At 46.0% G+C, this 23,101-nt stretch overlaps 4 protein-coding genes across 4 annotated transcripts; 3 read left to right on the top strand and 1 right to left on the bottom strand.

Annotated features, from left to right (window-relative positions):
- Positions 1 to 1,793: 1,793 nt before the first annotated feature.
- On the bottom strand, positions 1,794 to 6,732 carry tecra (trans-2,3-enoyl-CoA reductase a; the record flags this gene model as incomplete). Its single annotated transcript, XM_079745722.1, has 11 exons — positions 1,794 to 1,967; positions 2,491 to 2,579; positions 2,668 to 2,725; positions 2,810 to 2,853; positions 2,967 to 3,039; positions 3,244 to 3,349; positions 3,654 to 3,769; positions 4,811 to 4,914; positions 5,062 to 5,106; positions 5,688 to 5,739; positions 6,565 to 6,732. 11 exons carry the CDS (start codon positions 6,730 to 6,732, stop codon positions 1,794 to 1,796), a joined length of 1,029 nt encoding a protein of 342 aa, XP_079601848.1.
- A 1,288-nt stretch (positions 6,733 to 8,020) lies between these two features.
- dnajb1a (DnaJ heat shock protein family (Hsp40) member B1a) lies at positions 8,021 to 11,718 on the top strand. The gene is made up of 3 exons (XM_079745666.1): positions 8,021 to 8,554; positions 8,834 to 9,435; positions 9,637 to 11,718. The coding sequence occupies exons 1-3, from the start codon at positions 8,344 to 8,346 to the stop codon at positions 9,865 to 9,867; spliced, it is 1,044 nt and encodes a 347-aa protein (XP_079601792.1). The 5' UTR covers positions 8,021 to 8,343; the 3' UTR covers positions 9,868 to 11,718.
- Positions 11,719 to 12,110: 392 nt separating this feature from the next.
- On the top strand, positions 12,111 to 18,061 carry gipc1 (GIPC PDZ domain containing family, member 1). Its single transcript, XM_079745739.1, has 7 exons — positions 12,111 to 12,284; positions 12,733 to 13,285; positions 13,565 to 13,750; positions 14,115 to 14,295; positions 15,131 to 15,243; positions 15,721 to 15,802; positions 16,176 to 18,061. Exons 2-7 carry the CDS (start codon positions 12,986 to 12,988, stop codon positions 16,325 to 16,327), a joined length of 1,014 nt encoding a protein of 337 aa, XP_079601865.1. The 5' UTR covers positions 12,111 to 12,284; positions 12,733 to 12,985; the 3' UTR covers positions 16,328 to 18,061.
- A 969-nt stretch (positions 18,062 to 19,030) lies between these two features.
- On the top strand, positions 19,031 to 23,101 carry LOC307082404 (E3 ubiquitin-protein ligase TRIM35-like). Its single transcript, XM_079745959.1, has 6 exons — positions 19,031 to 19,748; positions 20,563 to 20,658; positions 21,335 to 21,565; positions 21,672 to 21,694; positions 21,808 to 21,929; positions 22,265 to 23,101. Exons 1-6 carry the CDS (start codon positions 19,185 to 19,187, stop codon positions 22,828 to 22,830), a joined length of 1,602 nt encoding a protein of 533 aa, XP_079602085.1. The 5' UTR covers positions 19,031 to 19,184; the 3' UTR covers positions 22,831 to 23,101.

Here is a 23,101-nt window from a genome sequence, read left to right as displayed (position 1 = left end):
AGTTTTATGATTTGAGCATTGGGCCGAGCCCCTTTCCTCTTTCCCCCGACACAGAAAATCGGGGCGAAGGGACTCAACCTTTTGTGTAAAAAGGGGCCCGCCTGTGAGGTCATGTGGTCACACGGGGGGGGGGGGGGGGGGGGGGTTGACACTCTGCCAGGGCTGGGCCTCACTCCTATTGCCAACATGGAAATAAGCAGGCCGGGCAAGCCTATAAATGAAAGGACTTTAAGTTAGATCAGCAGCTCTTCTGAGGCAAACGGGCACCGAAAAGCATGTTTGGGTCGCCCTTTTCCCTCCCAGCCTGTGATTGTTGAATGGGACTTCATTGCACATCAAATTGAACCCCGGGCCAGAAGCCTGACCCACCACGCCTAGAATGCTCATGTCAAAACAACATCGTCGGTGTCTGGTTGGCAATGCAATATAATCAATATTATATACTACCACCTGTTTAGCGAGGCAATATTTTATGTGATCTGTTGTTCAACGTTTCTTTCCTCCATTAGATTTTAAATTGAACCTGTTGGGATGAAAGGCTCCCCATGCAGGCTCCAGGTAAACTACCTGCGTACCTGAGGGGGTAATTCAAATAATAGCGTGGTCTGCGAAAATAAAATGACAGAAAACATTGTTACAGTGAAAACATGGAGCGCAACCCCCCCTTTCCAGAGTGGAGATTTTGATCAAATGCAATATACCGTTTGTCCATTGTCTTCTTCCATTTGTATTGTTGTGGTATCAGTCATCCCTCTGAAAGATGTAACATTCCATTTAACGTACTGTTCGTCGTCTGTGATGTATCTCCATTTGTATGTGGACAAGGCTCCTAGGGTCACAAATAAAACTTGTTTTGCAATCAGTAGTGCAAACTTTTATTTGAGCACGAAGAGTTGGCACTGAAATATTAATTTTTCTGGATCATTCGGTGTCACGCGTCACCACTGATCCATGTCAGATTTCACAGAATCTGTGCCGAAAAATGTCAAAAGACGATGACGGCGTGAAAATGACTCCCCCAAAATTACACCACATTTTGTATAAAGCAGATTCTCTATTTTTAAAAGCACTTTATAAAATAGCCTTCGTGAAATTCTGTAATTGTTAAGGCATTACCGCTGAAAGCCAATGTTAGCCAAGAGTATCGATGGCACTCTGAGCAAAGAAAAATGTAATTCTGCATGAATGAACATTATTGAATCAATAGAACATTTATACTGGGAGAAATAACAGTATAACACAAGAATAAGGACAATTGGGGGTAAAGGTCAGAGAAACCTTGAAACCACAAAGTAAGTCTCCAATTCACATTCTAGAGAGCAGCTACAGGCTGTGAAAGGGTATTGAGCAGAAAAAGGTTTATCTCGCACTTACTGAACAAATTGCACACTCGCGTCTCTTTCGGTATCTACAAGTCACTAATGTATCAAAGGTTGAAGTCAGACTCTGACCGCTTGTGTGTCTGCAGTTCAATATCAAGGCCACATTCAGTACGCTTTCAACAAATTTAAGACTGGTGCATTTAGGTCTAATACAAAAAGTCAAAAAACCATCACTTCCTCCCTCCAAGGTACTCTTTAACTGAGACGAGCCTGCATCTCCTTTTAATGAAGAGGGGAAACGGGCAGGACAGGAGGAGACTTCATGGTTCCTCTACATTAAACCTCAAGGACGTGGCGACCCCTAGATTAAAGGAGGTTGCGGTTCACTGTATTCGGCCGATAAGTGATGAGGGGCACTGGCGTTATGGTAGTAGGTTAACCAATTTTTCCATCCGCCATCTCGCTTAGCGTCTACAAGATGAATGGGATTATGGAAGAGCGCAGGGTAGGGTAATCCCGGAACTCCTTAACGTAGCCGCGGTGTTTGCCTTTGGCCCATATAGTCATCTGGACGAAGCCAACGATGGTGAAGAACGCGACAGGAACGCACTGAGTCATTACCGTGAAGCCCAGCCAGGTGCCAAGCTGTGAAGGAAACCCAAAAACATTACGGCCACGCTCCGGGACCACACAACAACAGGGTGACAAAGTGACAAAAATAAACAAGCACCCGTACACACAGGCATGCACAATAACATGGCTAGTGGACGCTATGCTATGCAGGGAAACTGCATGGGGAAAGAAAGAGGTTCAGGGTGTTTGTCAGCTAACACCTTGCTAACATATCTCCAGTAATAGGATATGTGCGGATGTGTGGAACTGGTGGCTGCCGCAACTGCTGTGGGCCTTTTTCAGTTCACAACCACATCCACAGATTGACAGAGAGATGGATTTCATTTGTCATTTGACTATTGTCCTCTTGAGATATTTTGAGAACGCTTTTATCCCTGTGCACTGAATTGTGATCTTGTGCCAGAATGTTCCACCATGCAATCATTTTCAGAATATAAAATACCAAAGATGTTTCGCATGAAGTATTAATAGAATTGAATGACAACATTCTAAAGTAAATTGATTGCATTTAAATGCCTTTGCTGCTTCTGCTTACCTCATATGTGTAGTTTGGGCAAGAGACCAATGCAAAAATCCAGGTAAAAGGATTCTTTGTTGGATATGGAATTTTCTTTACTTTTGAACCTATTTAATAGAAAAGACAATCAAATGTGTAACAATTGGTGTTGCCATAAAATGATGCAGAGCAAACCAATGTCTCAAACAAACTCACCGGGAGTTTTGACGTTGCGAAGCACCACATGAGTTGAGAAATTGCCCAGTTGACAGAACTGTCGAGACACAGCCAGAAACAGAAAATAAGACCTACAGTCTCATTGCACCCTTACAATACATTTTCACTGTTCCAAACTCACCAAGAATGTATAAAGTCCTGTTTTCACCTGCTGTTGTCCATAAACTGTGGTTGAATCAAACAAAAAAACGACATATGACAAAATGACACAGAAATATACAAAGACATCAATGTGATCACTGAAGTGGAATTTAAATTCTGCAGTGCCCATCACCCACAGGCCGGGGTGTAGAGGGGGTGGTTTATATAGTAGGCCATCCACGCTGCAAAGCACCAGTAATAGCCGCAGTTCTGGAATAGAGATAGGGCTATATTAAGTCAAACGCACCGGCTAGAATTACCCCCGTCTTCACTTTGGAGCTGTGATCCAAGAGGGAGAAGCTGCGCATTTAATGTAACACGGCCATGCGTGTCTGTATCGCATTTAAAAGGTCAGAGCCGCGTGAATGAGACCGGGGCCAGAGTCTACTCGCCTCGGACAGGTCTTCTGCTCACCTTGAAGATGTTTCGTAGAGGCATGGTCCCGTGGGAGATCCGGTGGACAAAGAGGGTTTCCAGAATCCGTTTGATGTAGTGAAATGAGTGACACATACACGCCAGGCTGCAGGGTGTGTGTGTGTGTGTGTGTGTGTGTGTGTGTGTGTGTGTGTGTGTGTGTGTGTGTGTGTGTGGGGGGGGGGGGGGGGGGGGGGGGGGATGGAGAAGAGTTGATATGGTTATAATAAGGTGAGCCGCGTGTTGCCATGTTAAGCTTTGATTAATGCATACCCCCCCCCCATTCCCTCCCCGCCGCCCTCTCCCTAAAGCAGGCCACCAGACGGGGGTGTCAACGCAGCAGAAGTGAGGGCCGTGGCTTTGTGTGCAGACAACACAGAAACACAAACCAATTCAGAATGGGAACTCACTGCACGACCCAGTGCTTGCTGGTGGTGAAGTCGTACTTGGAGTTGTATATAAAGGGCAGCCGGAAGTAGAACATCAGGTACATGAGCAGAGGGCCCACACATTCTGTCAGGAACACCTTAAGGTGGATAATCAAGAAACAGACCGAGCTCAACAAATGAAACGTTAACGTAGCATTCAATAGATTCTGGTAGATCATAGTCATTATAAATGATGCAAAAAATAAATGAATAAAACCTATATGTATAGCTATTTATATCTTTCATATCATGAAAGTATACAAATATCAATAAATAAAAACATTTATATCAACAACAAAAGTTCCCTTCTACCTTTTTATATCAGGTGTTTAGTTCAACAATGAAACCAGTCAACAAGTGTCAGCCAGAGAGCATCCGATAGCACAATTATGTGTGGTTGAGTTAAGCAGTGTGGCTGAAAGAGGATCCATGATTCAGCGTCTCCCTGGCTCAGTTTAACAGCGGGCTACTGTTGAGACCTGCCAAGGTGTTGGGACACAACTGCTGCTCTCTCCCACACACACACACACACACACACACACACACACACACACACACACACATATGCATGCACATAGAAACACACACACACACACACTCTCTCACGCCAGCATATCAACCCAAATCCCTGGGGAGGGTAGCTGGTATTGGGGCTCTGTGTTGGTGATGACAGGGGACTCTGACATAGTGGAGAGGAAAGGCGTGGGCATCGGCAGCGAAAGGTGAGTAGGAGGTCAGAGGAATAAACACCTGTGTGAAATGGGGCCATGAGATTATGTGTCCCAGGGCAGGGGATAGGAGTTTCAGGGGGTGGGGGGGGATAAGGGACGAACCAATGCCCAGTGTCTCTCTCACTGGCGCTGTGCCAGGATATTTATACCTGATTGGGGGTGCTTCCAATTAAAAGTCCCAAACCTAAAGTATGACGAGTGGCTGTGTAAGTGAGTGAGTGTATGTGTGTGTGTGTGTGTGTGTGTGTGTGTGTGTGTGTGTGCGTGCGTGCAGGCGTGTGTGTGTGCTTACCTGCCTGCCTGCGTGCGTGTGTGTGTGTGCGTACTTGTAAGTACGTGCGTGTGTGTGTGAGTACGTGCGTGTGTGTGCACGCATGCGTGTGTGTTTGTGTGTGCAGGTATGTTCACCGTTCCCCAGGCAACCTGAGCTCCCAGGTCGCTGAAGTAGAAACTGGCGGTGGTTCCCACAGGAAGTGTTTGTAGAATCTCCTCGTCCCTCAGACTCTTGGATTCTGGAAAACACCACGCCAATGCCCAGACAATCAGCAGAGAACAAACCACAAATCACCACCCCTTAATCAACTTGCCATGGATTTAATCATTGTGTTGGGATAGCGATCACAGAATACATCAGGAAAAGATTAGATGGGCAGACTTACTGGGGTCCAGATGCAAGGACTGCCTGGCTGGATACCACTTTGGATCTGACCCCAAAAAAGAAAAGTAGTTATTACCTTAGATCAATGTTTACTGTTTCGAACTTGTTCATTTTAGGAGATACTTTGATCCAAAATGACTTGCAGTGAATGTGAATGTAGGTATGGGTAAGGCTTTATGACAATTGGTTGAATAACAACAAAAACATATTCCCATTAAGCCTAACCCATACCTACTCATTAATGACATTCACTGTAAGTCCCTTCGGGTATGGGTAAGGCTTAATGGCGATACGTTTTTGTTGGTGTTCAACGTATTGCAATTAAGCTTAACCCATACTCATTAATGACATTCACTGTAGGTCTCTTCGGATATGGGTAAGGCCTCATTTTAATATGTTTTTGTTATTATTCAACATATTGCCATTGAATCTAACCCATACCTGCTCATTAATGACATTCACTCTACACAATATGTTGAATAACAACAAAAACATATTTGTATGTCATTGTTGGCTACATTTCTAAACTTTGCACATTGACACCACCTGCCAGCCTGCCATTGTTAGTAAGAATTGGTTCTTGAATATAGGTAATAAAATAATAAAAAATATAAAACGCATACTCACTTGACTTATGAAACAAAGCCTTGATATCTAAAACTGTGGACGTTGGCTCCACCTATGCAAAGAAAAGTTATTTGGATATAGACAAATATAACATCCGCCTTTATAATCAGACACTGCACAACATTTTACTGCTAATTATTTTCTCAAGGAATAAATGCAAAAATGTGCAAATGCAATGCACGTTGCACATGCACTTGTAATCACTTCCCTTACTGTATATTCCCATGCACTGACTCGCATATCAGGTTCTCGTTCTCTATTTCAAGTCTGTCACATGGCCATAATGTTATTATGGCAGTTCTCTTGTCTTCCCATAAAAACTAAACTGCTGCCTGCATGAAAGGATGACGCCGGGCACTGTCATTGAGACAAGGAAAACAATTCTAATAGAATGTGGGTGGGTGCTGGATTTTCCCCTCCAATTGATGAAGCACCACATGTTTACAGTAACCAAAGTCATTCGATATTGGCGTCTGAATATAAGCCGTAAAACTACCCGTCTGTTAAAAGTGATGACTCTCCTCTTCTCCTTAGCTGCTTCTTATATGCTTGAACATATTCAGTATTTGCTGCTGATGACCTCATTAAAACTCATAGCTGTCAAAACTATTTTTAGAACCGAGTAAAGCCTTGGAATTTTAAAGAAATAAATATCTTCCAAAAGTATGAGCTAAGATGTAACATAAGCCCGCCAAACTGGGATTCCAGACATTGCCGTCTCTAACTGCACGTGTTAAAGGGGCCGGGATTCAGGGCACTTCGCTCACCCGTCGTTGAATAATGAGTCAACCAGCTTCCCTTCTGAAGTGTTTGAGCAAGAGACCTGAACCAAACACAAATAGATACCTCAACAATCCAAATCAGAACCGCCCCTCACCTTGTCCAGCAGAAGAAGCTTTTCCTTTGTCTTCAAATCCAAGATCTCCACCTCAAAGTATACGATCCTTTTTGCCTTCTTGGGGGGCTTGGGCCTGGGCCTTGGCGCTGACTTCTTTTCACTATCAGGGCCCCCAACGTTCTTTGCCTCCAGTGCAAGGGTGTCCATTATTCTTTCGTATGCTCAACGCTCTGCTAGGGATATCAAAAAGGGGTCCGCTGCGTCCGGGAACAAAACAAATACAATTTTTTAAAAAAGGGACTTCTTTATCCTCCACTGGTGCTGAAAGCTGCTCTCCCACACTTACCCCAGACTCTGTTGTTAGTCCAGCCCCGCTGCCTTTCTCATTGACTTCTTCTTCCACCACAATCTGAAATTAGAGCAATGTTTAAATGACTAAAAAAAGAATTGGGGGTTGGAGGGGGGGATGCAGGGGGGAATAGCTTTGAGACCTTAAAAAAAGCACTCACAAGGAAGAAGCCCGGAGAACAACACTGGAGGAGGAGGTAGAGCTGGTTTGTGGTGGTCCAAAAGAGAGAGCAAGGCAGGTCTGAGTGTTGCCCACCTGAAAAGCAGCCCCCACATTGGCTCAAGAGTCCTGGCAGCAGCAGACCGAGCGAAGATGAAACCGGAGATGTCCAAGGCATAATCCACTGTGCGCCATTCACAAGGCTAAATATAAGTATCCTGATTTGCTCTGCACCACCTAGGTAACCTTGCAGAGCCAACACTCTGGGCACCCTACCCAGTGACCAATCCTAACCTATATAAGATCCTGAGATACGTCAACACAACACCTTGTCTGTACTCCCATTCCTCCCATATTAAAAAAAAAAGCCTAACCAGTAGGATGAAATGGAGCCAGGCTGCCGAGTAGACTACCAACACACTGGTTCTCTACAAACCACCTTTAGCCAGTTTGGGAGCGTTCTGGTTTATGTCCTGAACAAAGACATCATGTTTGTTTGACCATACTTTATTTATTGTGCAAGTAAGGTGGATTAAGCATATATTTAAGGAGATAAGCCAACACATTTGAAAGTCAAAGTAGGTATTTTATTGCCCTTTTTGCTTTCGTAAGTAACCATATGTTTGTCCAGTAGTATGTCTATGTGTTACTTTGATTGTGTTACTGCTATTTATAATCAATTGAACTTGAGCATCTTGTAGAAAAACATCGTAACTGATAATATATTGTTCCAACATTAGTATATGTTAGGATTTTATAGGTTTCATAAATCACTTGTGTTGCTCTCCCTTGTATGTACTTTTGCTATGAAACTAGACATCTGTAAGGTCTACTGATATTAAGCCTCATTGTGATTTATACAAATGATTTTGTGCTGCTCCTACGTCGCGCGCTTGTGACGAGCAGGAAGAAAGGAGGCGGGGCTAAAAGAGGAAATGCGTATTCACAACATTACGACATCAGCGGCAACAATTCATTCCAGAAGTTTCCTCGCACGTTGACAGCTTGGTGGTAATATGAATTATATACCGTAGCCATAATACTCGCAGGACATTCGATTTAGTGCATGCCGTATTGAACATTTAGAATACTACTGGCGTTTCAGCTTATATGCTCGTTGTTGAGTGACTAAACTAAGCTTTAACCTTGCTACTGGGGTAGCTTGGGAACAGACAGCGTCCAGAAAACAGCTCCAGCAGGTTTATCAAGCATATCTCTCCAGTGCTATCAAGTGTGTGCCTTTAGAACAGTGTTACTTTACCTGGCCAATAATGAGCTCAGGACTTTGAAGGATTGTACCGGCTATTGTAATGGGTAAAGATTATTATAAAGTGTTAGGGATAGCGAAAGACGCATCTGAAGACGAGGTTAAAAAGGCGTACAGAAAACAGGCCCTGCGTTACCATCCTGATAAGAACAAGTCTCCTGGCTCAGAGGATAAATTTAAAGAGATTGCCGAGGCCTACGATGTGCTCAGCGACGCCAAGAAAAAGGAGGTGTATGACCGTTATGGTGAAGAAGGTATGTCTTACTACATTCATGAAACGGCAGGTCATTAACCTGTTTCGATTAAGTGTTTACCTTTTGTATGTATGTATTGTATGTATGTATGTATGATGGTCATCATACCTGTTAAGACCTGAAATATCACAGTCCTGTGGTAATGTGCCATTAAAGTATTGTATGGATTGGGCGTTATAGCTCCCTATTTCCTAAATGTCTTCCCCTTTCAATACTGGCCTATTTGATAATGTTATGGGGTCATTGGGTCAACGGTGTTTCTCTTCTCTCCCTCCATAGGACTGAAGGGCCCTACTGGCAGCGGAGCCCCCAATGGCCAGTCCTACAACTACACCTTCCATGGAGACCCTCACGCCATGTTCACCGAGTTCTTCGGCGGCCGCAGCCCCTTTGAGCAGTTCTTCCCCCGGAACGAGGACGATAACATGGACACCGACGACCCCTTCGCCGCGTTCGGCATGGGGGGGATGGGTGGCATGGGGGGAATGCCGGGAATGCCGGGCGGCTTTCCTAGGCCTTTCAAATCCCAACCTGGGGGACCCCGGAGAGGCCGGGCCGAGAGGAAGAAGGACCCGCCGGTGGTGCACGAGCTGAGGGTGAGCCTGGAGGAGGTGTTCTCGGGCTGCACCAAGAAGATGAAGATCTCCCGCAAGCGCTTGAACCCGGACGGCTTCACGGTGCGCAGCGAGGACAAGATCCTGACCATCGACATCAAGCGCGGCTGGAAGGAGGGGACGAAGATCACCTTTCCGCGGGAGGGGGATGAAGGCCCCAGGAACATCCCCGCGGACGTCGTGTTCGTGGTGAAGGATAAACCCCACCCGGTGTTCCGGCGAGAGGGGTCCGATATCATTTATCCCGCAAAGATTTCTCTCAAAGACGTACGTGAAAAAACTAAACTGGTCGCTTTATTAAACTTATTTAATGGTTCTGTATATTTGTGCATAGATGGACATGAGAACTGATAAAAAACGTTTTGTTTTCGGTCTGGTTGTGATACTGTTATTTTATATTTGTGACTGGGAATAACTCCTGATACAATCAATGGCTAATGGTCAATTCTCTCTTGCTTCTTGTGACAGGCACTGTGCGGATGCACGGTGAACGCCCCCACATTGGATGGCAGGACCATCACTGTGACCTCCAGAGACGTAGTCAAACCTGGCATGAAGAAGCGCATAACTGGGGAAGGTTTGCCGCTCTCCAAGTCCCCCGACAAGAGGGGGGACATGATTTTAGAGTTTACAGTCAAGTTTCCGGACAATTTAGGCAACACTACCCGTGAAGCGTTGAGCCAGATCCTACCACCGTGAATGCTGTTCCCCTTTTTAGAATTAACAAATTATCTAAAGGAATCCTGACGTCACTACGTCCACGCCTACACCTGCACTCTCTTGTATAGCAACACGGACTTGGTCACAGCAAGCCTTAGACAGATGACCATTTATTTGAGCGTCAGTTTAGTTGAATAATCCCTTAACTTGTTATTTTATCTTTTTTTTTTAAAGATTACATTTATATTTCTACTTCTCAAACTCTGGTAAGACTGTGGAACTCAAGAGCAAGCATGCATCAACTATCACTTTAAATATGGGCCTTTTACCAAAGTCAGGAGGAGTTAAGTCTGTTGAAATGGGTATTATAAATGCATTTGGAACCGTTTCTTGCATTTTCAATGTGATGGTTTGGCTTCTGTAGGAATTGGTCTGGTTATTTTTTATAACTTCAGGGCTGGCATCAGAATGCCTAGCATACACAAAAATACATGTAAAAGTCCCCCTCAACTTTATCACAATTTTAGATTGCTATGGCAGTACACAATATGCCAATACACACAACTTAACGCTTGTTACGTAAACGTCAGGGAGCTCAGAGCCCAGTTGTCAGAACTACTCTGATGAATGGGGGAAAAACGTAGGCTGGGAACAGAAAGACTGGGGGCTTTAAACTGAAAACTTTTTAGTTTAACATTAATCTGATTCAGGTCCCCGGAAGTTGTTCAAGGTGCTTCCTGGAGGATTAGGGTGTGCGTAAAACAAGTTGTATACAATACCTCAGGTGCTGTGCACATACCTGAATGTAGCTACATTAATACATACATATGACATTCTTTTTGTTTAACTATATAACTATGCAGTGGTGTATTTTGACATATAATGTGTTGACAATTATTTCATTTTAAATGGGCTAATATTGAGTTTTGCAGATCAACCAGTTTTTGAAAACGGGCTAATCCACACACGGTTTGTGCTTTATTGATAGGAGCTCACAACTGACAACATAGCTTGTGTATAATTGTGGGATACATTTGTGCCAAATAACCATTTGCCTGTGTGTTTTTAAGCTGTGAATGGGAATATCTAAACCTGAAGTGGGAGTATGTGTAGCCTGCTAGCTGGAATGGATTGGCTGTCTTCTCATGTCTTCCAATATATTTCAAAGTAAGCCCTGTGTGGTAGTTTGAGCCCTAATCGGTAATATCGTAACTTTTCCTTCAAATAATCCAAAACTCCCTTATTTAAAATATCCCATTATAGTCTACATTAGTCGAATAACCACTCAATTTTACCGTTTCCATGTTCTCCCACATCTTGGATGAATTTGGCTGCTGTTATTTTTTTTGCTATTTTACTCACCTTTTAAGAGGATATCTTATCGGTAAATATAGTTTCACAGAAAACACTTACTGCTACAACATTACAATTGTTACAACAATTGTATTGTACAATATTTATATTTTTACAAGGCACCCAATAGAATATCCATCAATATTTGTACCTTCGATCAAAAAGATCACACACACTAAATGGTTACACACTAAAGAGTTGCTGCTTTCAAATATTTTCAATGCATATTTTACTTTAATTTGATTTTCTAATGTGACATGAAGACAATACTTAAACTCATCATTCCACTCCAGAAGGAGTTAGAATTTTCTAAATGACACAAACATGGGGTTTAACATGAATGTAGAGATTTGTGATCTCTTTAATGTATTTATTTTTTTGTTTTAGAAAAGGATGTTTAAATCCTTGCTCATCTTTTCCTTTTTTGGAAAATAGTGTTAACATTTTGTTTTAACTGTATTGTTTAAGTGTATTAAATGTTTGTTATTTGTCTGCATTGCAATCCCATAGAATACATTATGTTATGAATGTTTTTGCTTTAGTCAATGGTTTTTGGAATGGAATGGTTTCGAAATTAATTAAATTTGGTTGGACTATTCAGTTTTCCCAAAAATGTTTGATACATTGGCAAACAAGTGAAAAATAAATATTTAAACTAAACGCTTTTTGTTCCAAATGTGTTTCCTAAGATGGGCCCTGCCTAGCATAATTAAAGTAGCCTTTATATTTAGTTATTTATGTTTGTTTTTTTCCCCTAACAAGATGATGGTTGCAATATGAACCAACTGGAAGGTAATGATAACTATAACGACTGCCTCCTCTAGAGGGAGCCAGTGCACCCCTCAAACAGGAAAACAGCGTGAGGGTTGCTGCTACACCCTCTCCACCCCTGCTTACTGAAGGCTAAGATTAGGTAGCATACCCGCTTTCGTATGTACAGCTTCCCTTCCTGGCTATTATGCCCACATTCCCATACGAGCTGCATAGCGAGAAGCATGTAAAGGCGAAGAGACGTTTGGCGACCTTCCCATGCTAGATGATCACCTCCCAGTAAATAACGTGAACATCCACCGGTTAGCCAGCTATCTGGCTGTCCTGCTCTGGTAAGAATGATTGGCCTACCGTGTTTATCTCTTACTCAAGTCGATCTTCCTCAACATAGATAGGAAACTAACACGTTGGCAAATCTGGGATGACATTTTTTGGGATACGTTTAATTTTTAGTCTCGGGCGGGTCCTCCTCTGAAATGAACAAGAAGGTTAAATGTTGCGAAGTTAATAAGAGTTATTCATGGTTTGGGAGGAATGTGCCTTACTGTTAGCGGCGGCTAATGTTAGCTCTATTTTAGGATGCGGTGGCGTAACTAACCTACAAGTATTGTTTATATTCATCATTAATGTATCTGTTCTGGGCCAATTGGCCTGAAACAATGATAAAAGCAATATCCGTTATATCCGCTCTGTCTCTAGTTGAGATTTAGGCTCTAATGTACAGTTATGTAGTCAGTAATGAGCTATTTACTAACATATTGTCTCCCCCCCTTCCCTTAGATCCGAGTCCCATCTGGAGCCGTTGAGCTTCACAGGTCAAGCTATGCAAGTCGATGCATAATCCTTTATATTGCCTCCTGTAATCCCTGGAATACACTGATATTACATTGGTGGGAACGTTACCGATCAGTTTTGACAGCACAAAGTGTCTTGTCAATTGCTGACAACGCTTATTTGTGCTGGGAACCTACTGTTTACATCTGAAACGCAATAGTGGACGTCGCCTCCCCTGACGTCTACCAGTAGGACTACTATGCCTCTGGGCCTGGGCAGAAGAAAGAAGGCGTCCCCTCTTGTGGAGAATGAAGAGGCTGAGCCTATCCGCGGGGGTCTCAATGTTTCGGGCATGGACGGCCTGGACGGTGGCGTTGTAGGACTGGGTGAGGGAGCTACTTCTGAGGGGCTGCCACCCCCGCCCAGCAGCCTGAGACCCCGACTCATCTTCCACACCCAACTGGCCCACGGCAGCCCCACAGGGCGCATCGAGGGCTTCAGCAACGTGCGGGAGCTCTACGCCAAGATCGGAGAGGCCTTCGGCATTCCCCCTGCTGAGGTGAGAAGGACCAGAGGATCCTCTTTGTCCGTTCATCATTCATTCATTCATTCATTCATATTATCATCCACCTGCTTTGATAAATCAGCATTCAGTCGTACTAAATAGCAGTATTGGATAAATGAAAACCAAAAATCTGAAATCATCATACTTACAATAGCATTTTCAAAGGAATTACATAGTTTTGATGACATTCATTTTGAGTAATTGTACCATGATTAAACACTAAATGGTTGTGTGTGTGTGTGTGTGTGTGTTTGTCTCTATCTGTCCCTTTAGGTCATGTTCTGTACACTGAACACTCATAAAGTTGACATGGAGAAACTGTTGGGAGGCCAGATTGGCCTTGAAGACTTCATATTTGCCCACATTAAAGGACAGCGGAAGGAAATTGAGGTGTACAAAGGAGAGGATGCCCTAGGCCTGACGATCACTGACAACGGAGCCGGATACGCCTTCATCAAGGTGAGCTTTGCCAGAAAAGGATCTTACAATTTGCTTGGGACAGAATCACAGCACTATCTGTTAGAGAACCTTGATGCATGGGTGTGTGTGATATTAAATCAAAGGCGGTAAGCAGGTGTGTCTAGTAGGGGCAGGGTAGTCTGTCAAGTGGTTAGGTGGGTCGACTCCCAGCTGAAAGGCACCGAGTTCGATATCCGATGCTCTACCTCGAGGCATTCCTGAGCAAGAGGCCTAACCTCCCCCCCCCCCCCGACCTGCTCGTTGATTCCATGTATCTGAATAATGGTTGCTTTTGATGAACACGTCTGATGAAATATTAGCCCGGGGATAACTGGTGAAATAAATCAACTTTTTTGTTTTTCAGAGGATCCGCGAAGGCAGCATCATCCACCAGATTCAGGTCATCAACGTGGGCGACATGATCGAGTCCATCAACGGCCACGGTCTGATAGGCTGCCGGCACTACGAGGTGGCCAAGATGCTGAAGGAGCTGCCCAGGGGAAAGGAGTTCACCATCAAGCTGACAGAGCCCCTAAAAGCCTTCGGTAGGTGGATCCTGCAGTCACGTCCACCACCACCCGCCGACATATGCAGGATGACCCGGGGAAATGCTCGGGAAGTAACGGTGCCAATATAAGGAAGTGGTCAGCCCACAGAAACCAAAAAAAAAAAAAAAAAGGGGAATCGTTTTGAAAAAACACCTCCATTGTTTCTGCAGCATTCTGGCTGTCAAGGTGCAAAGAGCAATTTGAGCACTAGCTTTTTATGTGTTGAATAGCTTGTTTTGGGCTAGCTCTTAAATCCATAGTGAATGGTATAATACTGATGAAATGTATTGTGGTCACTTGTGTGAGAAAACACTAGAGGGAAAACAGCAGTCGGACCAGTTTCATGCAGCAATAACAACAAAAGAAAAGGCCCTAACGTCATGCATCAAATGGCCTCCGTGTAGTTGGACAGGGAGGACTCCTCAAACGAGAATTACTCATCATTACTCACTATGAAGTCCTTGCCAACTAGTCTGACTGTCCCTCCCTCCCCTTCCCATGGTCTGTTGGGCCATAACACTAACATTATTTGAATGGCTTTTTTATTACACTGTTAATTATAATGCAATAACAATGACAGTGAGTCCTACCTGTTTTCTGTCACAATGTTTAATTGGGGAACTCACTGGAAACGTGGTAATGGAAATGTGGCCGACAATATGTCTGTACTGTGTGTGTGTGTGTGTGTGTGTGTGTGTGTGTCTGTGTGTGTGTGTGTGTGTGTGTGTGTGTGTGTGTGTGTGTCTAGTCTATGTATTGTACATATGCATGGCAATCCTCTGACACATGTTTTTTGGTGTGTGTGTGTGTCTGTGTGTGTGCGCGTGCGCAGACATGATCAGCCAGAGGTCCGGAGGGGCCAGGGCAGGCTCGGGCGTCCAGCTGGGCACGGGCCGGGGGACGCTACGCCTGCGCGCCAAGGGCCCCGCCACGGTGGAGGAGCTGGTGAGTGGAGCGACGTCGTGGCCCCATTGTGGAAGGTTGTTATTCCTTTAAGCACAATGCTAGCTTTCATACCGCAGCTTCTTGCTCCATTCAGAAAACGGGAGAACGCTTTCTCAAGAATGAAACAAGAAATCTTGTCTGTGTTTTGTTTTTTTCAGTTTCACACTTTGATTCTTGCTTGTCGCGTAGGATGTGATGTGTTTCCCAGACTTTTCATAACAATAGTTACGGTATGCTTTGGTTTTAACAAGGTCAGATAGAAAACCTTCCGGTGTTACCTGGCTGGAAGACATAACTCCAGTCTTCAGTTGTATTGGTATGTGTAGTAAATAACTTGAGTCTTGACTTTATTTCAGCTCAGGTTGCTAGAGGTGGCTAATAAGGGAAAACGTACATGGGGCTGGTTTGAGAATTGTGACCCATTGCCACGGCAGCAGCTGAAGAATGATTGCATTGTTGTTATTTCCCCCGCTCCAGCCCTCTGCTTTTGAGGAGAAGGCCATTGAGAAAGTGGATGACCTCTTGGAGAGCTACATGGGCATTAGAGACAGTGAGCTGGGTAAGTGTGCGTGTGCGGAGCCGTTGTGTGGCGACAAGCGCCCGCGGCGTTGCCTCAAGTTGTGTATGCACCCCATGCTGTTCTGTATGAGATATTCTCTGACCCTCTGACCTCTTCTTGTTCCGCTTCTCTGTCTCTGTCTCTCGCTCTGTGTCTCTATGTCTCTCTCTCTCTGTCTATGTCTCTCTCTCTCTGTCTCTATGTTTCTCTGTCTCTCTGTCTCTCTCTGTCTCTGTCTCTCTATGTCTCCGTCTCTGTCTCTGTCTCTCTGTCTCTCTCTATGTCTCTCTCTGTCTCTGTCTCTCTATGTCTCCGTCTCTGTCTCTGTCTCTGTCTCTCTATGTCTCTCTTTTTTCTCTGTCTCGCTCATCAGCTGCAACCATGGTGGAGCTGGGGAAGGACAAGAAGAACCCAGATGAGTTTGCGGAGGCTCTGGACGAGACCCTGGGAGACTTTGCCTTTCCAGACGAATTTGTCTTTGATGTCTGGGGGGCCATCGGCGATGCTAAGGTCGGCCGGCTGTAGCCATGGCATCCAGAGGACCTGTGTGTGTGTGTGTGTGTGTGTGTGTGTGTGTGTGTGTGTGTGTGTGTGTGTGTGTGTGTGTGTGTGTGTGTGTGTGTGTGTGTGTGTGTGTGTGTGTGTGTGTGTGTGCATGCGTGTTTGTTTGTGTGTGTGTGAGCGAAAGAGAGAGACAGCCTCAACATGAATAGCACTATTAGGATTTGTTACACCCCCGTGAAGAATTAGCTGTTACCCAACCCCCCACCCTTGTACTGCTACTCTTGACGTAGAGACTCCTTCCTGTTTAGTACATGGGAGCCGCAGACTGCGAACACGTCGGTAGTGGACTCTGTTGTCTGGCTGTGTTACTGAACTGAGCGAATGACACAGTGGATTTCCCCAAGAGGAGTGTGTCAATGTCTCCAGGTTCGTCCTGGCCTGGTGGTGAAGGCAGCCACAATAGCGCTTTAAGAGAGGTGGAAGTGAAGGACTCGGGCTGAAAAGGGACGTCTAATTTTCCACACCGCTCTCTCCGCGTTGCACGGCCACTGTATGAAACAAAATGAGAAACCTCAGCTTGTACCTCTGTTAGCTGGGCGGGCCTGCGCTGGCCCTGTGCCAGTTATTGCAAAGCACTGGACCTCAGCACCCCGGGATACACGTCTGCTTCCTGTGGCCCCGCCCACTCAAGACGGCCGCTCTGAAAAGCATGCTGTGTGTGTGCTGTTCCATTTTTACCTTCACAAAGAGCCAGTGTTTTTCTTTGTTGTGTTTTGTTGTAATATAGAAAACTACGTGACCACCGGGAGCGACGTTAGTCATTTGTAGTGGCCACCACCGCAAAGCTCAACCGTGACAACAGGAATGCATTCCAGTCTTCAGTTGATACCAAAAGTAATCAAGCCATTAAGGGGAAAAATCCGTGTTAGTTCACTTTGTTTTCTTTACCTTTGCGACCGTATTGTTTGGAGCAAAAATGGAATGGAGCCCTGATCGGTGAATGGTGCAACCTTTTAATTTTTTATTTTGTATGTGCAATTCTTTTGCAATGTTTTTACCCTTGTGTGAAGGAAAATTCTATTTTATCTGTGTTTGGAAATGTCTCAATTCACTTTAAGAGCGTTACAGAAGACAGTATTAACTGGGACATGCAATGGACGTACGTCATCTGTATTTGTAAGAGAAGAAGGACTGGTTATATGTTAATTTGTACACTCGTCGCCCCAATGTGCATGCGTGTGAAGATGGATTGAACCATCCGGGCGAAAACAACTGAACTGTCCTTGATGGAAACCAAATGAGTCGTTTCATCGGCGTGTCATGTCATCCTAGGTCAAACACGGGCGTGGCCCATTACGTTCATTCCAGGGTTGAGATGCACTATAGGGAATAATGTGGTGACTCCCACACGGCTAGGTCTCTGCCGTGCACACAACTGTCTTGCTATGAAGCTACTTGTTGTTTCAATGAAGGTTACATGTTGTACTTGACGTGGTCCAAGGAAATATGATTTCATTTTATGGTGTTACTGTCTAAATATCCACGTATAGCCATTATACAGATGTAAGACTTTATTTTTTTCTTTCTTTTATTCAGTCGTTGGATTGTTTTTGACATTCTCTGAAGCTGATGAATTATATATCCAGTGGTTTTGTGTAACGACTGATGCTAGGGCGCTAACACTAAGGGGAACATTATTTGAATGGCTTTCTAATACACTGTTGTCAATTTCAAATTACAATGCAATAACAATGACAGTGAGTCCTACCTTTTTTTCTGTGACAATGTTTACTTGCGAAACGCACTGGGATAGAGGTTATCGAAATGTGGCACGTAACAATATGTCACGTGTGTGGGTGTGGGTGTGTGTCTTTGAGAGAAAGAGAGCGACCCTTGGATTGCCTGTGTGTGTGTGTGTGTGTGTGTGTGTGTGTGTGTGTGTGTGAGGATGGATTATTCTCATTTGTCCCTTTGAAATATACATGAGATTTAACGAGGCAGTGATATCATCCACTCCACGTGAGGGCCAGGGTTAATGTAATACAATATATCACTGTGAACTTGATATGTAAGGTCAACCTCATAGAGCCAGTTCTCATGCATATAATTTAAACTCAGGAAGGTTACATACGTACACACACTCCGGTAGGGCTGCAACTAAGTATTATTTCAGTCGACAAATAATCATGTTTTTCTTCATCGATCAATCAATTAGTCCATAAAATGACTGACACGCAGCCAAGAAAAACTAAACTATTGCTTTTAAAATGAACCAAATATTTCACTTAAACTGCACATTAAGAAGCAAATGTTTGTTATTTGTGCTTTATAAATTACTTAAACAATAATTTATCAAACCTAGATTTGATCCTTTTTCTCACGATCGATTAATCATTGCAGCTCTAGTACTCAGTACACACCGGAATTCAGTGACGAGAATCAAAGAATTGTTTTCCACATGCATACTATAGAGTTAATGTGCTATTACATCATGTTTTCAAGGTTAGCATGATGAATGTCTTTCTAGCTATCTATAGCACTACAACAATGCTTAGGAACCAAGTCGTATTTACTCTCAAACCAATGGCTGCATAGGGGCAATGCTTGGCGTTCAATGACAGCCCCCTATTTACCTAAAGTGAAATGAAACCTGCTCTTCCAGTCTCTGTTGATGCTGAAGCTCCTGCCTTGGACATGTTGTGGTCACACTGCTCTATCCTCCCAAGTGAGCAGTCCAGCGTCTCTCCTCCTCGGATCAGAAGGAACAGTAGACCACACGCCGAGCCCCCGTCCTCCTGAACTAACATCAAGAGGAGAAGCAAGAGCCTCGTCATCCCACAGAAAACAGGAGCCCCCTGTGGACAGGAACCAGCCGGCCATGGCGCTGCGTCCGCGTGCTTCCTCCCAGCCGGGGAAGCTCTCCTTCCTGAGCCCCAAGGTGGCGGCGGCCGTGCTGCGCCCACGCGCCCTCTCCTCCCGCTGCTCCGCTCTGGAGGACGAGCTGTCCTGCCCCGTGTGCTGCGAGATCTTCCGGGAGCCCGTGGTGCTCCAGTGCAGCCACAGCTTCTGCCGGGCGTGCCTTCAGCAGTTCTGGAGCAAGAAGAAGGCGCGGCGGGAGTGCCCCGTGTGCCGCACCAAGTGCTCCCTGACGGAGCCCACCGTCAGCCTGGTGCTGAAGAACGTGGCCGACTCCTTCCTGAAGGAGCAGCAGGAGGAGCAGCAGGCCGCCGCCGCCGCCGCCGCCGCCACGGGGGGTGGGACAGGAGCGCCGGGGGCCGTCCCGTCCGGCATGATGGCGGAGGCCAAGTGCGGGGCGCACGGGGAGACGCTGAAGCTGTACTGTCGGGACGACATGGAGGTGATCTGCTGCGTGTGCCAGACCTCCAAGAAGCACCAGGGTCACAGCGTGTGTCCACTGGAGGAGGCGGCCCAGGATCTCAAGGTAGGCCGGGGCTCCCCTGAGGCTCAAGGTAGGCTGGGGCTCAAGGTAGGCTGGGCCTCCCCTGAGGCTCAAGGTAGGCCGGGGCTCAAGGTAGGCTGGGGCTCAAGGTAGGCTGGGCCTCCCCTGAGGCTCAAGGTAGGCCGGGGCTCAAGGTAGGCTGGGGCTCCCCTGGGGCTGAAGGTAGGCCGGGGCTCCCCTGAGGCTCAAGGTAGGCCGGGGCTCAAGGTAGGCCGGGGCTCAAGGTAGGCTGGGCCTCCCCTGAGGCTCAAGGTAGGCCGGGGCTCAAGGTAGGCTGGGGCTCAAGGTAGGCTGGGCCTCCCCTGAGGCTCAAGGTAGGCCGGGGCTCAAGGTAGGCTGGGGCTCCCCTGGGGCTGAAGGTAGGCCGGGGCTCCCCTGAGGCTCAAGGTAGGCCGGGGCTCAAGGTAGGCCGGGGCTCAAGGTAGGCTGGGCCTCCCCTGAGGCTCAAGGTAGGCCGGGGCTCACCTGGGCTCAAGGTAGGCTGGGGCACCCCTGAGGCTCAAGGCAGGCCGGGGCTCCCCTGAGGCTCAATGGTTTCTTATTGGTGTGATGGAATATTTACATGCAATAAGATGCAACTTTATTAATCATTGAGTTGATTAATCAATTGAGATTGAACAGATTATTTGAACCCTGGAAATTAATAAACAGCAATGAGTTTCTTTGCAAAAACCTATTCATCCTTCTAAACTGACCTCTGAAAGCTTGTTCTCGCAGACATGTCACCTCCTAGTGGTCGGATTGGGAAATCAGCCTCTTGCACTCTAGTGTAACGATCTCCTGCTCACTCCTTCAGGGGGAACTGAGGAAAGAGCTGGTTCCTCTGAAGAAGAGCCTGCGGCGCCTGTATGAGGCCAAGCAGGGGTGTGATGACCAAACGGTGCACATCAAGGTATCAACACACAGGCCACAGGGGCACTGGGCCTACATTAGCTTCTCTACCAACATTACAACTGAGAGTTCAGAATGCACTGCATTCCCGACTGTTGTGTCAACACGTGCAACAGGTGTTTGTAAAGTAAACCATGTTACCTATGACAATGACAGACTTGTTTAGTATATGTGGACTTTGTCCTGTTGTATTTTTGTATAAATAGGTTACCCAAATCTAGTTTAAGGCACTCGACAAGCTATGGTGTTAGTTGGCCTCGTGAGCACAGATTCCTAATACATGTTATGTAAGTATTGAAGTGTGGCTGACAGGGTCAATTTGTCAGACCAGAATTAAATGATCAATATTGGTCGTCTGGTATTAGAACACACAAAATCAATACATCATATTTTTTAAACAGATTGAGCATGATTATGATACACCCCTAATACGAACCATTTCCAATATGACAATTAGAAATATCTGCGGTCTTAACCACATCATTAACCATCAGCCTTCCATGTCGTCTATAGTGGGATTCTTTACCATAGGAAATCTATCTTTCCTATAGGTCAGACAAGCTCCATATGTGTTGAATGAGGAATCTGTGTGCGTGGGCACATGCGTGCTTATATACGTGTGTGTGTGTGTGTGTGTGTGTGTGTGTGTGTGTGTGTGTGTGTGTGTGTGTGTTCAGAGCCAGAGCCAGGCCACGGAGCAGCAGATCAGGCAGGAGTTTGAGCAGCTGCGTGCGTTCCTCCGGAGGGAGGAGGAGGCCCGACTGCTGCTGCTGCAGCAGGAGCACGAGGACAAGGAGCTGCTGGCCAAGAAGAGGACGGACAATGTGACCAAGGACATCCTCGCCCTGTCCCACGCCGTCATCGCCGTGGAGAACGAGACCGCGGCGGGCGACGCCCTTTTTCTTCAGGTACGGCTCAAGCACTCCCTCTCGCTCTTGTTTTTGCGCTTTTCCCGTCAGAATACAATAAATACATCACATGTTTTAAGTGACTCACTCTCCTTTGTTTTTGCAGAATTACAACAATACCAAAAAGAGGTAAGTGTTGTTTTTGTTGTACTTTTACTCTGCTCTGCTGTTGGATTGTAATCTGGATAAAACTAGCAGAGGCTGATTTATTTGTGAGCCTGTATGATATGTTGTTCTCTCAGAGCTCAGATCAGGGTCAAGGAGCCGGATGTGTTGCCTCCAGGTTCTCTCATTAATGTAACCAAGCACATTAGCAGCCTCAAGTACCAGGTGTGGGAGAAGATGATGGAGGTGGTCCAATACAGTGAGCATCTCTACTTGTATCCATCGGGTGCTTGCTTTTGTTTCATTCATGGGAAACCCCTTCTTAAAAATCCTTGGGGCACTCCGGTGGTTCACCAGGTAGAGTGCATACCATTAATGCACAGATCGACCGTGGGTTCGATCCCTGCCCGTGGTCATTTGCTGCATGCCTTACCCTCTATCTCCCATGCCTTCCTTTCTTACTCTCTATATAATAAAAAGGATAAAGCATTCAAAAATAAAATCGTGAAAAAATGTAATATTAATAATCCTTACAGATGATCTGTCTTTCTCTTTCCCTCCATCTGTCCCACCCCCCCCTCCTACCTCCATCAGCACCGGTCATCGTGGACCCCAACACCGCCTACTCCTGGCTGTCCCTGTCCAGCGACCTGACCTGCGTGGCCAACAGTGGCTCGGTGCAGCAGCTCCCGGACAACCCGGAGCGCTTCAGCCACTTTGTGTTCGTGCTGGGCTCGGAGGGCTTCGCCTCGGGCCGCCACTCCTGGGAGGTGGAGGTGGGTGACAAGGTGGACTGGATGCTGGGCGTGGTCAAGGAGTCCATCAGCAGGAAGGGCCCCATCTCGGGCTGCCCCGACGGCGGCTTCTGGATGATCTCCCACTGCGAGGGCGAGTACTCTGCCATGACGCGCCCCGGCACGCCGCTGGTGATGGGCGGCGGCGGGGAGCTCACCCGGGTCCGGGTGCAGCTGGACTACGAGGCCGGGGAGGTGGTGTTCTCCGACCCGATCCGCATGACCACCCTGTACACCTTCCACGACTTCTTCACCGAGAAGATGTTCCCCTTCTTCTGCCCCGGCGCCAACATCAACGGGAACAACCCCAGCCCCCTGAGGATCTGCCCTTCCAAGGTGGCAGTTTGGAACAGCTCCACCTGGTGATCACAGGGCGTAACTGCGGCCGACGCCGCCACACGTGACACAGTGACTTCAAGGAACTCCTCCAATGATTAAAGTTCATTTGAATTAATTAAAAGGAATAAAACTCCTCTTTGGATTTAGCTTGCACAAATACAGGCATTCGTGGCTTGACATTGTAGTATTGTTACACACGATGAGGACTGCAATGATAAGTCGATAAACAGAAAATGAATCAAATGTGATTTTGATAATCGTTTACATATGATATGTCAAGTAAAAAACATTAAAGATT

This window comes from Pollachius pollachius (assembly GCF_949987615.1).
Source record: "Pollachius pollachius genome assembly, chromosome: 11".
NCBI classification, from domain to species: domain Eukaryota; kingdom Metazoa; phylum Chordata; class Actinopteri; order Gadiformes; family Gadidae; genus Pollachius; species Pollachius pollachius.
Note: the sequence above shows the minus strand (reverse complement) of the source record. Positions and strands in the feature narration are given on the sequence as shown.

Bases quoted from the DNA above. Each gene is read 5' to 3' on its own strand.
- dnajb1a (XM_079745666.1), top strand. From the start codon at position 8,344: ATGGGTAAAGATTATTATAAAGTGTTAGGGATAGCGAAAGACGCATCT. The intron at 8,555-8,833 runs GTATGTCTTACT...CTCCCTCCATAG, and splicing joins TGACCGTTATGGTGAAGAAG to GACTGAAGGGCCCTACTGGC. The intron at 9,436-9,636 runs GTACGTGAAAAA...TTCTTGTGACAG, and splicing joins CAAAGATTTCTCTCAAAGAC to GCACTGTGCGGATGCACGGT.
- gipc1 (XM_079745739.1), top strand. From the start codon at position 12,986: ATGCCTCTGGGCCTGGGCAGAAGAAAGAAGGCGTCCCCTCTTGTGGAG. The intron at 14,296-15,130 runs GTAGGTGGATCC...GCGCGTGCGCAG, and splicing joins AGAGCCCCTAAAAGCCTTCG to ACATGATCAGCCAGAGGTCC. The intron at 15,244-15,720 runs GTGAGTGGAGCG...CCCCCGCTCCAG, and splicing joins CCGCCACGGTGGAGGAGCTG to CCCTCTGCTTTTGAGGAGAA.
- LOC307082404 (XM_079745959.1), top strand. From the start codon at position 19,185: ATGGCGCTGCGTCCGCGTGCTTCCTCCCAGCCGGGGAAGCTCTCCTTC. The intron at 21,566-21,671 runs GTACGGCTCAAG...TTGTTTTTGCAG, and splicing joins GCGACGCCCTTTTTCTTCAG to AATTACAACAATACCAAAAA. The intron at 21,695-21,807 runs GTAAGTGTTGTT...TTGTTCTCTCAG, and splicing joins TACAACAATACCAAAAAGAG to AGCTCAGATCAGGGTCAAGG.